General features: G+C 35.9%; 1 protein-coding gene across 1 annotated transcript in view; it reads left to right on the top strand.

The window, feature by feature from the left end:
* DHX36 (DEAH-box helicase 36) overlaps positions 1 to 13,397 on the top strand; it is a 61,444-nt gene that overhangs the window by 32,035 nt on the left and 16,012 nt on the right. Inside the window, exons 14-20 of the mRNA XM_066369913.1 lie at positions 1,623 to 1,687; positions 2,413 to 2,556; positions 4,948 to 5,065; positions 5,687 to 5,785; positions 9,211 to 9,384; positions 9,516 to 9,602; positions 10,536 to 10,619. Coding sequence (XP_066226010.1) covers positions 1,623 to 1,687; positions 2,413 to 2,556; positions 4,948 to 5,065; positions 5,687 to 5,785; positions 9,211 to 9,384; positions 9,516 to 9,602; positions 10,536 to 10,619 — 771 coding nt within the window. The remainder of the gene's footprint in view (positions 1 to 1,622; positions 1,688 to 2,412; positions 2,557 to 4,947; positions 5,066 to 5,686; positions 5,786 to 9,210; positions 9,385 to 9,515; positions 9,603 to 10,535; positions 10,620 to 13,397) is intronic.

Here is a 13,397-nt window from a genome sequence, read left to right as displayed (position 1 = left end):
TTCAGAGATTTCCCTGGTTAGAATGAATACTGCATTCTCAAAGAAAAGATAATCTTCTGGATTGCAGTGTTTGCGGGCCATAGTAGAATGAGAGAGGTGAGAAACTGTACCTCTCTTCCCTTCTAGTTTTTTCACTCTTGGTAAGAAACTAGCAAGGCATTGTTTTCAGACCCTTTTCATATCCTTTTTGCTGAGGAAGGAAATGCTTACTCCTGAGTGAGGCTCAACCAGCGGAATTAGAGTGCTTACCTGAGGGAAGAGAGAACTCTTGGTTCAAAGAGGGGAGCAGTGTGTTTGAGGTAGAGGCACCTCTGACACCGTAACAGTCAATTGTTTCTCCCTTTGCAGAGAATATGTGACTAGACTGGGAAACAACATCTTCTCTACTGATACTACTTTTACTCATGTGGGGATCGTTTGTGCATTTTTGTGCTTTACAGCCAAGAGATGCTTGGCTGCATGTCTTTTCATCTACTTGGTGGCTTTGTTAAGGCTTTTTTGTTTGTAGGATTCAGCACTTGAAGAGGATTTTTTTCTTTTTTTTTCTTTTCTTTTTTTTTTTTTTTCTATATTTTTCCGAAGCTGGAAATGGGGAGAGACAGTCAGACAGACTCCCGCATGCGCCCAACCGGGATCCACCCGGCACGCCCACCAGGGGGTGACACTCTGCCCACCAGGGGGCAATGCGACCAGAGCCACTCCAGCGCCTGGGGCAGAGGCCAAGGAGCCATACCCAGCGCCCGGGCCATCCTTGCTCCAATGGAGCCTTGCTGCGGGAGGGAAAGAGAGAGACAGAGAGGAAGGAGAGGGGCAGAGGTGGAGAAGCAGATGGGTGCTTCTCCTGTGTGCCCTGGCCAGAAATCGAACCCGGGACCCCTTGCACGCCAGGCCAACGCTCTACCACTGAGCCAACAGGCCAGGGCGAGGATTTTTTTTCTTAATCCAGTCTAATCTCAAAAGTTCGTATTTGGTGATACAGCCAGTTAATGTTTATTCTGATGAGTTGAGCGTCTGCCTTGTTTGGTGTTTTTACCCATATAGTTTTGGGTAATTCATAACTTCTGTTTTTAAACTAATTTCTCTCTCTCCCTTAAACACTTGATTATACAATCAGATATTTAACACTTCAGTTTTTGTTAAAAACCATTGTATAAATTATTGTATTTTATTTAAAATTTTCTTTGTGATAAGGTTCTGATACTTGTGGGAGATTTAGCTTGGTTTACTAAAAGGGAATTTTGTAGTATTGAAAATGATGTCTTTTCATCTACTTGGTGGCTTTGTTAAGGCTTTTTTGTTTGCAGGATTCAGCACTTGAAGAGGATTTTTTTCTTTTTTTTTCTTTTCTTTTTTTTTTTTTTTCTATATTTTTCCGAAGCTGGAAATGGGGAGAGACAGTCAGACAGACTCCTGCATGCGCCCAACTCCCGCATGCGCCCAATCTATTTATATTATAGATCTATAAATAGATCTATAAATATTAGATGCGTACATGTGTCAACACACATATTTGTTGTATAAGTGCTAGAAATGAATAATATCTGACGTAATTCCTCTAATTACAAGAGTGATACATCAGAAATCAGTGTACTTTTGGAGTTTTGATGTGTTTATTCTTACAGGTATTTAGAAGAACCCCTTCTGGTGTTCGGAAGATAGTAATTGCTACCAACATTGCAGAGACTAGGTAAAAATGGTTTTAAATATCAACTGCTGATGATTATATCAGTTTTAAACCCCATAATTATTTAACATCCCATAATCTTCTTTCTCTACAAATCATTTTGTAATTTCTTAAAAATAAGTCTGTTTTAATTTGGTTATGGTATAGGTTTGTTTAGTTTTCTTTACATTTTATTTAACCTATACTAATTCTTTAGTCCTCTTCAGAAACAGCCTTTAAGTGTTTTTTTTCAAAGCTTTCCTAAAGAACCATGAAGCTGATGTCAGTTTTGTTCTATTTGCCTTTTGATGGTTGGGGATGGAATTATTGGGTGATTTGGCAATTAATTATATGCAGCCTTTAAACTGTATTGTATTCTCTTGGAGGTATAATATACCAGTACAGTACTGGGACAGATTGTTTTATGGAAGCTGATGTTAAACCGTGGCACTGGGGTGAAGGGCGCCACAAGAGCTAGGTACAAAAGTCAGCTGTGAACTTCAGTTGTGGGCAAGGGCACCTAGCATGTACTCTGCAGAACTTGCACTGTGGGGCCGCTGAGCTGCAGAGGCACCTGTGAGGAGGTGCTGAGGTCGTGGCATTGGTACATGTGGGAAGACTGAGAAAGTCCAAACTGCCAAAATCAATTTGATCCAATAGAAATGCTCTAAAAACTATCCGTAGGCCTCTCACAGATTATTGCACTTTTGATGTGTTTTAATGTTTTATATATTTTGTTTTCCAAACAGCATTACCATAGATGATGTAGTTTATGTGATAGATGGAGGAAAAATAAAGGAGACACACTTTGACACACAAAACAACATCAGTACGATGTCTGCTGAGTGGGTTAGTAAAGCTAATGCCAAGCAAAGGAAAGGTCGAGCTGGCAGGTAAGATGGGGCCTGGTCTGAAGCCTTTACAAAACACACAGGATTTTTATGTAGCAAATGTGTTACTGGCATTTAAAAAGACTATGTATTTAGGAGAATTACCTTTCCTATTTTTAAAAACTTAGTGTAGCACATTTTTAAATGGGGAAGTCTTATGGTTTCTTTGAAATCCTTTATGATTTTTGTACCTGTTATTCCTCAGTCAATTAAAATTAATGTTCTTTATTCTTATTAATTATATTACCCATAATTTTATTTTTTTAAAAGCATATATTACTAATAATAACTACTAATAACTACTATTATTACTATTTGAATGTCAACTCATCTCCTGATCACTTATATATATTACCTTGCTTAATTCTCAGCACAGTGCTGCAAGGTAGGTTAATAACTATTTTAAGGGTGAGGAAATTAAGGTACAAATGAATGAAATAATCTGTCACACAGCTTTGTAAGTAGCAGGGCCAGGACTTGAATTCAGACAGCCTGGTTTCTCAGTCTGGGCTCCTGATTCCTACACTGTGTGTATGGCTATGCTGGTTTTCACCATTAGTTACCAACAGAAGGAAAGGCCTTTCTCCCCTTGATGCAAGTGGTAGCATAAGAAATAAAAATATTTCTCACCTGACCAGGCGGTGGCACAGTGGATAGAGCGTTGGACTGGGATGCGGAGGACCCAGGTTTGAGACCCTGAGGTCTCCAGCTTGAGCGCGGGCTCATCTGGTTTGAGCAAAGCTCACCAGCTTGGACCCAAGGTAGCTGGCTTGAGCAAGGGGTTACTCGGTCTGCTGAAGGCCCACGGTCAAGGCACATATGAGAAAGCAATCAATGAACAACTAAGGTGTCACAACAAAAAACTGATGATTGATACTTCTCATCTCTCTCCATCCCTGTCTATCCCTCTCTCTGACTCTTGCTATGTCTCTGTAAAAAAAAAAAAAATCTCTGTCCCAATTGTAGGAGTAAGATTTGCCTTTAACACAAATAATTGCACTTACTGTTTATTTTTATGCATTTTTTTCACAGTATTTTTACACCCTTAATCATGTGAGTGGTAGAATCATATCTGGAGTTGTATAAGAGAATTTTTCTTTGGTCTTTCACAGGAGAGCCAATAGATTCACTTTAGCCTTCAGATAGGGGCTTAAGAAAGAAAAGTTGAAAGGAAAGCCTTACAGACCATTGTATTTAAGGTTGTGCTATATGTGTAAAGCTCTGACATACTTGCTATAATCTTTGCATATTATCTCAGTATAACTTGACTTCAGGTAGTTTATTTACATAATTTTTTGATGCTGTTGAGCCAAAGTCATGGCTTAGTCTAGAAGTATATCCTCCTATTAGGGGATAACTGGTCCCTTTCTAACTAGTTATTAGGGGACCCAGCAAGACTGGGGAGTTCCCATGTAGACTTAAGCACCAATGGTACTGATTTAACGAGTGTTCATTATAGTGAACAGGTTTTGCCAACTTTTACATATGCGTAGTACACACAATAGGCCTTAGGTTTGAGCCATGAAACAGTTATAGAAATCAGTTACCTTAAGTAACACATTTTATCTAGCTCTTCATTCCCACTCTCCTACTGTAGGTTAACTGGAATTACAGTGTTTAATTCAAACGGAGAATAGTCCCTTGTAGGCTCCATAGATATAAGTTCCTTTAACAAATACTAATTAGCTTGATAATTATTTCAAAGGTCAGAACAAACTATATTATGTAGTCTTCAGTAGAAACACTCTTAGTTTCTGCAGGCATGTTCTATAATAGATGATGGGTTTTTGTAAACTTGTGATAGAAATAACTAAGGTTTTTAGAATTTATTTTTATTCTTATAGGAAAAGGACTACCCTCTCCTACAGTAGCAAGAGTTTTGCTTAGAAATACGTAGAATGAATATCCTCACTTCTTTTCATCAGTCCTTATATTATCCAAAGAATAATAAGATTCATGTCACTAGATGCAAATAAGAAAGGAAAAAAATTCCAACATTCTTCTGAGAGCTCACAAATAGCACATACTTAAAATATTCTAATGATACAGACAAGTTAACAATGTCAAGATTTGTTACATAAACTGTTCACCAGGCATAGAGAAGTTAAATAGACTGCTGTTATTGAGCAAAGCAGTCTGAATTCTGTAAGATATAGGGAAACAAATTATTGCTATAGTCAGAGTCTCTATTTCTTAAAACCAGGAGAGATAGTGGGTTTAAGGTTATTCAAAATAGATGGGGAGAAGGAATATATAATTAGTAAAAGTGAAATAATAATTAAGTGAATTAGTTCTGATGTGGCTTGCAAGAAATCGAAATTGCCCCACTTTCCCTGCCTATTTTCTCTGCAGTTCAAAAAAGTCACTGATAAATGCTCCCCCCCTTTTTTTAAGAGTTCAATCTGGTCATTGCTATCATCTGTATAATGGTCTTAGAGCAAACCTTCTAGATGACTATCAACTGCCAGAAATTTTGAGGACTCCTTTGGAAGAACTTTGTTTACAAATAAAGGTACATTAGGTGGGGTGGTTAAAAAATTAAATTGGAGGTGGGGTTTTAATTTTTACCATGCATTTGTTTTCTGTGTGTGTTAGTAAACTATGTTTATTAGGCTCCTTCAAATGCTTATTTAAAAGTTTTTAATCATGTACTGTTCTGGGGCCAGATTGCCTATGTTTGAATCCCACCACCTCTCTTGAGAAGCCAGTCTTGTTACATTGGACAAGTTATTTTAACTCATAAAATTCTTACTGGCGCATAGTAAGTGGTCAGTAAATGTTAGCTACTCTTACTACATCTTAAGATTTTATTTGTCCTTATAAATTATTTTTCAGTATTTTTTATATTTCATATAATTATCCTTATTTTGAAAATAATTGGTAGTCAGTATGTTTTTTGAGTTTTTAACCAACTACTTTACTTGTTAATAAGAGTTGGTGGATGGTAAAAAATAGTATATTGGCCTTTAAACATGTTTTTGTAGAATCACAAATGTAATATTAACTTATTCTAGTGAAATAACTAGCTTGGAAATCACACACAGGTTTGATGCTTTACTCGAGTGAGTGTCACAAGCAGGACTAAACTGTGGTGTCAGTGTGATACATATTTGACTGTACTTGTCTCCCCCAGATCCTGAGGCTAGGTGGAATTGCTCATTTTCTGGGTAGGCTAATGGATCCACCATCAAATGAAGCAGTGTCACTCTCCATAAGACATCTGATGGAACTGGTAAACTAGATTTTTTAAATTTATTTATTTATTAATATTAATTCAGTGAGAAGAGGGGAGAGAAACTTCTGCATGCGCTCTAACCGGGATTCACCTGGTAAGCCCACTAGGGGACGACACTCTGCCCATCTAGGACATTGCTCTGTTGTTCAGCAGCCGAGCTCTTAGCGCCTGAGGTGGAGGCCATGGAACCATCCTCAGCTCCCAGGGCCAACTCCAATCAAGCTATGAGTGCAGGAGGGGGAAAGTGAGAGAAAAGTGAGAGGGGAAAGGGTGGAAAAGCAGATGGTCACTTTTCCTGTGTGCCCTGACTAGAAATTGAACCCAGGACATCCACATGCTGGGCTGACACTAACACTGAGCCAACCAGACAGGGCCATAAACGTGATTTTTTAAAATAAATTTTAACATAGCTATAGAATGCTAGAGCATGTAAGCCAGCTAATTGTAATATTTACTCATGTTTCTTCAAGGTAGACCAGTGAATGCACAGTGCCAACCTTTATATACTATTTGGCTATTCACCTTAGTGTATGAAGTATGAGTTAGAAAGTTATAGAAATGATACTTTTGTATGTTCTTATAATATTGGGTACTTTCCACACAGTTTTTTTCATTGTAGGCTTGATTTAAAAACACATCAAGTTTTGAAATCTTTGAATTATGGTCTTTGTCTTTGTTTGTCTTCTTGAAATGTATTGGTTGGTTTATTCTACTCTTTGATTACCATAATATTTTTAGAGCTTTCATCACAGATCTAGTGTCTGGGATTGTGTGTCTGTGGGTTGTGTTCTACTCTCTTGGTGTTTCTGTCTGAGTTGAACTAATACTATACTGTCTTAATGAAAGTATTGAGTCTTACCAAACCAGAAACACTCCCTGTCCTGTTTATTTAGGCATTTCATTTCTCTTAGTGTTTCATTGCCATCTGTGTAGGCCATTGTTTCTCAAAGTGTGCGCCAGGGTGCACTGGTGCACCCTATGGTATTCCAGAGAAATATGTGCCTGTTGAGAACCAAAAAACCAACAGGGTTTTTGGAGTTTAGATTTTTGGGGGACAGAAGTGTGGGGAATTGGCTGTAAGCTGACAGTCTGCCCAACGCCCCACCTAACTTGCCTGATTAGGTTGCAAAAGTCTGTTAAGCTGTGGTGCTGGATTGTTTACACTACCCCCCATGTTCCCCAGAAAGACTGGAGGCAAGTTTCTTCTACCCTTTGTTTGGTGTAAATTAAGATGGTATGTATGGTGGGGGTTTTCTGCACTTGTTAAAATTCTTGGGTTGCCTTGGAAATGTGAGCAGAGACCATTGATTTGCTAATGGATTCACTTTGCCCTATAAATAAAGCAAGATGCAGTTTTTGGATGCACTTTGTTCTTGCCAGCAGCAATTACAGGGCCCTCCTGACCCCATAGTTTCTTAATTTCGCACCATTCCCACTTGGGACCTGGAATTATTAGCTGCACTGGATCATGGCATGTCCCCAGATATAAAAATAAATATTGTTATTATACCATTTCATTACAGTAATACTGCTCTTTTTGTTAACACATCCTTATTGTATTATTAACACATCATTATATTATTTATGTTTCTCATAAACACAAGAATGAAAAAACTTAACACATTTGCATCAGGACCTGCTGAATTTACTAAATCTTACTAAGAATGTATATATAAAAAGATAAATTTTTTTGTCTTTTTATTTTTTAATCCCTCTTTTTTATGAATTCTAAAAAGCATAACTCAAAAAATATAACAAAAATCTTTTTTAATGTCAGAATAAATTTAATTTTGTCATTTATTTTGTTTAATTACCATAAAAGCATGTTTGGACTTTATATATTTTTTCTTTAATATTTGACTTAATTATTATAGCATAATTCTCAAAAATTTGTATATAGCATGCCTACAATTATTTGTAGGATTTTAAATGCGCCCCGACTTCAAAAAATTTGAGAACCACTGGTGTAGGCGTTCTATGCAACTTTTTTAAAGATGTATTTCTTGGTTTTATTTTTAGTTTCTACCCTGAATTTTTAAAATTTTTATTTTCTTCTGAGTCTGATATATAGAAATGAAATTGGTGTGAATATTGACCTTATGTTCATCAGTGCTGTGAAACCCATTTATTCTAGTAATTATATGTAGATTTTTTTATATAGTCGCATCTATAGATAATTACAGTTTTATTTATTTCCAGTCATCTAGGGCCCCTAGTACAATGTTGAGCAGAAGTGGTATGCTAATTGGCATTCTTGTGTTTTTGTTCTTAAAGGGAAAGCATGTTGAAGATTTTTTGTAGAAACTGTCAAGGAAGTTCCTATTTTAGTTAACGTAGAGATTTTTTATCATGCAGGCATAATTGATTTTAATCAAATACCTTTTCTGCCTTTTAATGAGATTATGGTATGATTTTTTTTTTCTTTTTGAATTTGTAATGTTTTAAATTACATTGATTTTTTTTCAAAGGTAAAACTAATTTTCGTGCCTGAAACAAACCTAACTTTATGGGATTCAATTTGCCATTATTCTGTTTTCTCATATGTAAGATTATTCATTAGTTTTCCTTTTTCTAAATGTCCCTGCAAAGTTTAGATACCAAGATTATGCTAAATTCAAAAAACAAGTTTGTAAAATTATTTTTATTGCTTAAAGAATTTTTGTAAGATCAAGGTTATTTCCTCCACAAATGTTTGGAAGTCTGTGTCTGATAGGACACATGGGATTTTTTAAATTTTATTTTACTTTTTTATATTTTATTATATGCCTAGTTAATTGGGTACTGGGCAATCTATTTATGCAATTCTCTGCAGACAAAAATTTAAAGCCTGTGGGTGTTGCTTCTGCTGGGACAGCAGCCCCAGTGTTGGACTTCTCTGGACTTTTGTCATTCCCCAATCCTAGACTTATAATTCTTGTAAGTCTTTTGTTAACTGCTCTGTGTATTCTAGTAGCTTTGCTAGCTATGCTCAGTGGGATGATTGGATCAGATTACCTAGGTAATCAGAACAGCAGTTACCCTCTCGTCTTTCTTTACTGTCTCGTGTTTCCTAAACTACTAGAATCGAGGGGTTGTGAATATATTACAAATATGTAATATTTTCTGTTTGTTTTATGTTTTCCATAATTCTTGCTATGAGGGGTTTTTTTTTATTCAGTTGATGGTTTCCTACTGTATTTCTCTGATTTCTCTCCTAATATTTACAGTAAAGCCAAGATATAGATTTAGTTTTTATTTATGTAAGTTTAACCATTGCTGACCTCAAAACTTATGTTTTGATGAAGAAACTAGGGCTGAACAATATTAGGGCACTTGGTCTTAAGAGAGTCAAGGAATGGCCTCTTTTTCCTAAGCAAATTAAAAGTACATTTGAGAGTGATATTTTATGATGTCTGTTTTAAACATAAACCTTTACTTTACAGAACGCTTTGGATAAACAAGAAGAATTGACACCGCTTGGGGTCCACTTAGCTCGATTACCAGTTGAACCACACATTGGAAAAATGATTCTTTTTGGAGCTCTGTTCTGTTGCTTAGACCCAGTACTTACCATTGCTGCTAGTCTCAGCTTCAAGGACCCCTTTGTCATTCCATTGGTAAGAAAGGCTAGGCATTTTTATTACACATAACAGTTATTGCTTAGATACATTTTTTTCATTAGCTTTTTATTGGAATGCTGTATTATATACTGTCAGAGCCATTTGAAGTTGCTTTTGTATTTTTTAAGGGAAAAGAAAAGGTCGCAGATGCAAGAAGGAAAGAGTTGGCAAAGGATTCCAAAAGTGACCACCTGACAGTTGTCAATGCATTTGAGGTAAAAAATAACTGTGACAGTTTATTCAAGTGAAAAGCTGATAATAGAATAGGACCACATTTGACTTTTTAAAAATCTATATTATCATAGGTGTTAGTAATAAATTGCTAAGTATGAATGTTTAAATTTGAGAAACATTTTTTAACTTTATTTTTCAGATTTATAATAACTTATTAAATTTTAACATTTTGGGGAAAGAATTATTTGTACATGTTTTGATAACAATTGAACAAGTAAATACTTTATTTTAAAATTTTATTTGATACTCACTTTGAGCTGTGTTATTGACATTCAGGACGGGTCTCTTGTTGTTTATTCATCAGCTACCTATATTCCTATAGAACATTTTGATAGAGTATCATAATCATGTACATTATTAAAAATACAGGCATTTTCTGCTTCCAAAAGCCAGGCTTCTCTGAGGATAAACATTTATCACCAGTCTTTACAAAATGTAAATGTACTTTGGTTTACAGAGACGGCAACTTCTAGAGTCAATTTTGCACTACATATTATGGGAAAGTTTTTTTCTTACACCTGTTTCAGTATTACGTACTTTTCTTATTTTCCACCTTTCCTCCTTTTCTATCTAAAATAATTTGTGTTTGTAAAGTTGAAAAATATTTGATAGTATTGAAATTTGTTTAATAGTGCTCATTATGTTTATAACATTATGTACATGGTGGTGCCATTATGTATAAAAAATACAATATGTTGCTATATAACTTGTAGAAAGTTCCGGCGATTTAGTGGTGGTTATTTCTTAATAATTAGGATCATGGGGAGGTATTTTAGTTTATAAACTTTAAAATTTTTTGATCTTTTTACACAGAAAACATCAAATTAGATTAAATTATTAACAAAATAAAGACCGACAAATAATCTTTGCTTTGGGGAACTATATAAATAGTTTTCTTCAATTCTTTGCAACAGGGCTGGGAAGATGCTAGACGACGTGGTTTCAGATATGAAAAAGACTATTGCTGGGAATATTTTTTGTCTTCAAATACACTACAGGTAATGGGGAATGTTTTGAAGTGATTCTCATATGTTAGAGAATAGACTATGCATTTTGTACAGTTTGATCGATAGCAAAAGATTAATTAATTGTGTGTTTTATCTTAAAAAGTTGAGTCATTATACAAAATCTTTATTAAATCAACTGCAATAAATAAAAACATATGTATAATATAATAAAAAACTAACGGATAAGAAAAGATATTTAAGAGTCTAGAGTATAGCAGGAAAACACAGTAATGCTTGGTTGGTTACTGTTCTTGCACCCACCCTCTAGTTGACATTTTAATGATTTAACCTGAAAGATTTCATTGATACTCCTAAAATCTATTTTTAGTATCAAATAGGGTATCTTTAATTGATTAGTGTAGTGAGAAATACTGAAGAGGAAGCATTTTTATTTCTTATTTATTTATTTATTTATTTAGTGAGAGGAGACAGAAAGACAGAGTCGCGCCTGTGCCCCGAGTGGGATCCACCTGGAAAGCCCACTAGGGGGCGATGCTCTGCCCATCTCAGGCCATTGCTCCTTTACAACTGGAGCCATTTTTTTTTTAGCACCTGAAATGGAGGCCATGGAGCCATCTTCAGCTCCCAAGGGCAACTTGCTCCAGCCAGTCATGGCAGGGCTGTGGAAAAAGAAGAGAGAGAAAGAGAAGGGGAATGGTTGGAAAAGCAGTTGATTGCTTCTCCTGTGTGCCCTGACCAGGAATTGAACCTGGGAGTTCCACATGCCGGGCCAGTGCTCTACCACTGAGTCAACCGGCCAGGGCCAGGAAGCATTTTTCATACATAAGAAAGTAAACAATAAATAGGGCAGATGCATTAAATTGGAGACGTGATCGCAAGCCAGTAACAATGGGAATGTCCTCATCTTTCTCTATTACAATTACACTCTGTGGCATGAACCCTAGACTGTACTGGACATTTTAACAAATCTACCGGGGGGTAAAAACAGGAATCTAGCATATTTAACCAGAAGGGCCTAAGCATTAACTAAATGAAAAGAAGGATCATGGTGACTGAAAGATACTACAGCCGAAGGAATATAAGAATGGAACACAGCATATCTCAACAGAAAACCCATTGAAACTGCTTCATAGTAGAAGAGTTTAAGAATACAAATTCAGCCTGACCAGGTGGTGGCGCAGTGGATAGAGCGTCGGACTAGATTGCGGAAGGACCCAGGTTTGAGACCCTGAGATCGCCAGCTTGAGTGTGAGCTCATCTGGTTTGAGCAAAAGCTCACCAGCTTCAACCCAAGGTCGCTGGCTCAAGCAAGGGGTTACTCGGTCTGCTGAAGGCCCACGGTCAAGGCACATATGAGAAAATCAATGAACACTAAGGTGTCGCAACGTGCAATGAAAAACTAAGGATTGATGCTTCTCATCTGTCTGTTCCTGTCTATCCATCTCTCTGACTCTCTCTTTGTCCCTTAAAAAAAAAAGAATACGAATTCAGTAAAACAAAAATAAGAAAATAAAGCAATAAAATGAATGAAAAGACTACTGAGCGAAGAAAAAAATTAAAGAACAAGAGAATTATAAAGAACAAAATAGAAACCCCTTGAAAGCAAAATACTGCCGTAGAAGAAAGGCTTGAGATGATTTCAGTTTGTAGGTGCAGCTATAAGCAGAAAGCATTAAAGCAGTAAGTAAAAAGCGTGTAGACAGGAAGACAAGACTGATCATTGTAAAGATAATAGTTTCTATGCATAGAAAATTCAAGTGTGTTCAATTAAATATGTATTTGAGAGAGGTATAAGAACATTTTCCTGAAAAAGAAAAAAATTGATAACCACAAGTATGAAAAGATGGCTGAATCCACATGTTATTTGATAATAGTCAGTCAAGACATTAAATGTAAAGACAGGACAGGCATTCAAGAAAGCACTTTAAATACTGCACCCACGAGCAGTTCTTGAAAAATTTGCTGATAGTGAAATGCTGCCTATTAAGAAGAGATAAATCTAAAAGACTTCAGAAATGGAGTGTGCTAAATCAGCTGGTTGTGTACACTGAAATGACTTAACAATACAACGAATACAAGAATTAAGGATGCAGAATAGAAAGCAGGCAGTAACTCAGAGTCAATTAGAGATGAGGTGGGGACACTAATGTCACAATTCTGAATATGACCAACTTTATGTTTCATAATTTATTTTAAGTTTACAAGGATATTTGAGTAAATAACTCAGGATTATAAAAATGTAAAATTCATCTAGTTCGGTTTCATTTCTATTTAACTTAAAATATTGAACTAGAATTAATTTGAGTACTTTTATAAAATAGCTTCTATACTATTATCCCATTGTTAGGTTAGCATTTCTAGTTCTGTCAGTGTATACATAAGTTTGCCATATTATTTCTTAGTGAATGATTTTTCTGACAATATTGGATATAGGGATATTTCTTTGTGTTTTTCAGTATTACTCGAATGTTTATAATGAGCCCTGCATCATTTTTAGTCAAATAGTGATTTTTCTTAGAAAAAGCCTGGAGTTTTTGTGCTAATAACCAACAGTAGTTAATTCTCAGTAGTGGTAATGTGGATGGATGTTTGTTATTTTCTTTATGCGTTTCTGTATTTCTTTCAAATTATGCTGTCAAGAGCAGTTTTGAAGATTATACTTACTCATCAGTGGGTATTCCCTACAGTAGGCAAACCTTTTGTGTAAAAGATCAGAAGACAACTACTTTAGGCTTACAGGCCATATGGCCTCTCTTGAAACCACTCACCTCTGCTATATAGTGCGAATGTAGTGAATGGTGTGGCTGT

Source organism: Saccopteryx leptura, chromosome 2, assembly GCF_036850995.1.
Source record: "Saccopteryx leptura isolate mSacLep1 chromosome 2, mSacLep1_pri_phased_curated, whole genome shotgun sequence".
NCBI lineage: Eukaryota > Metazoa > Chordata > Mammalia > Chiroptera > Emballonuridae > Saccopteryx > Saccopteryx leptura.
This window is presented reverse-complemented; position numbering and strand designations above follow the sequence as displayed.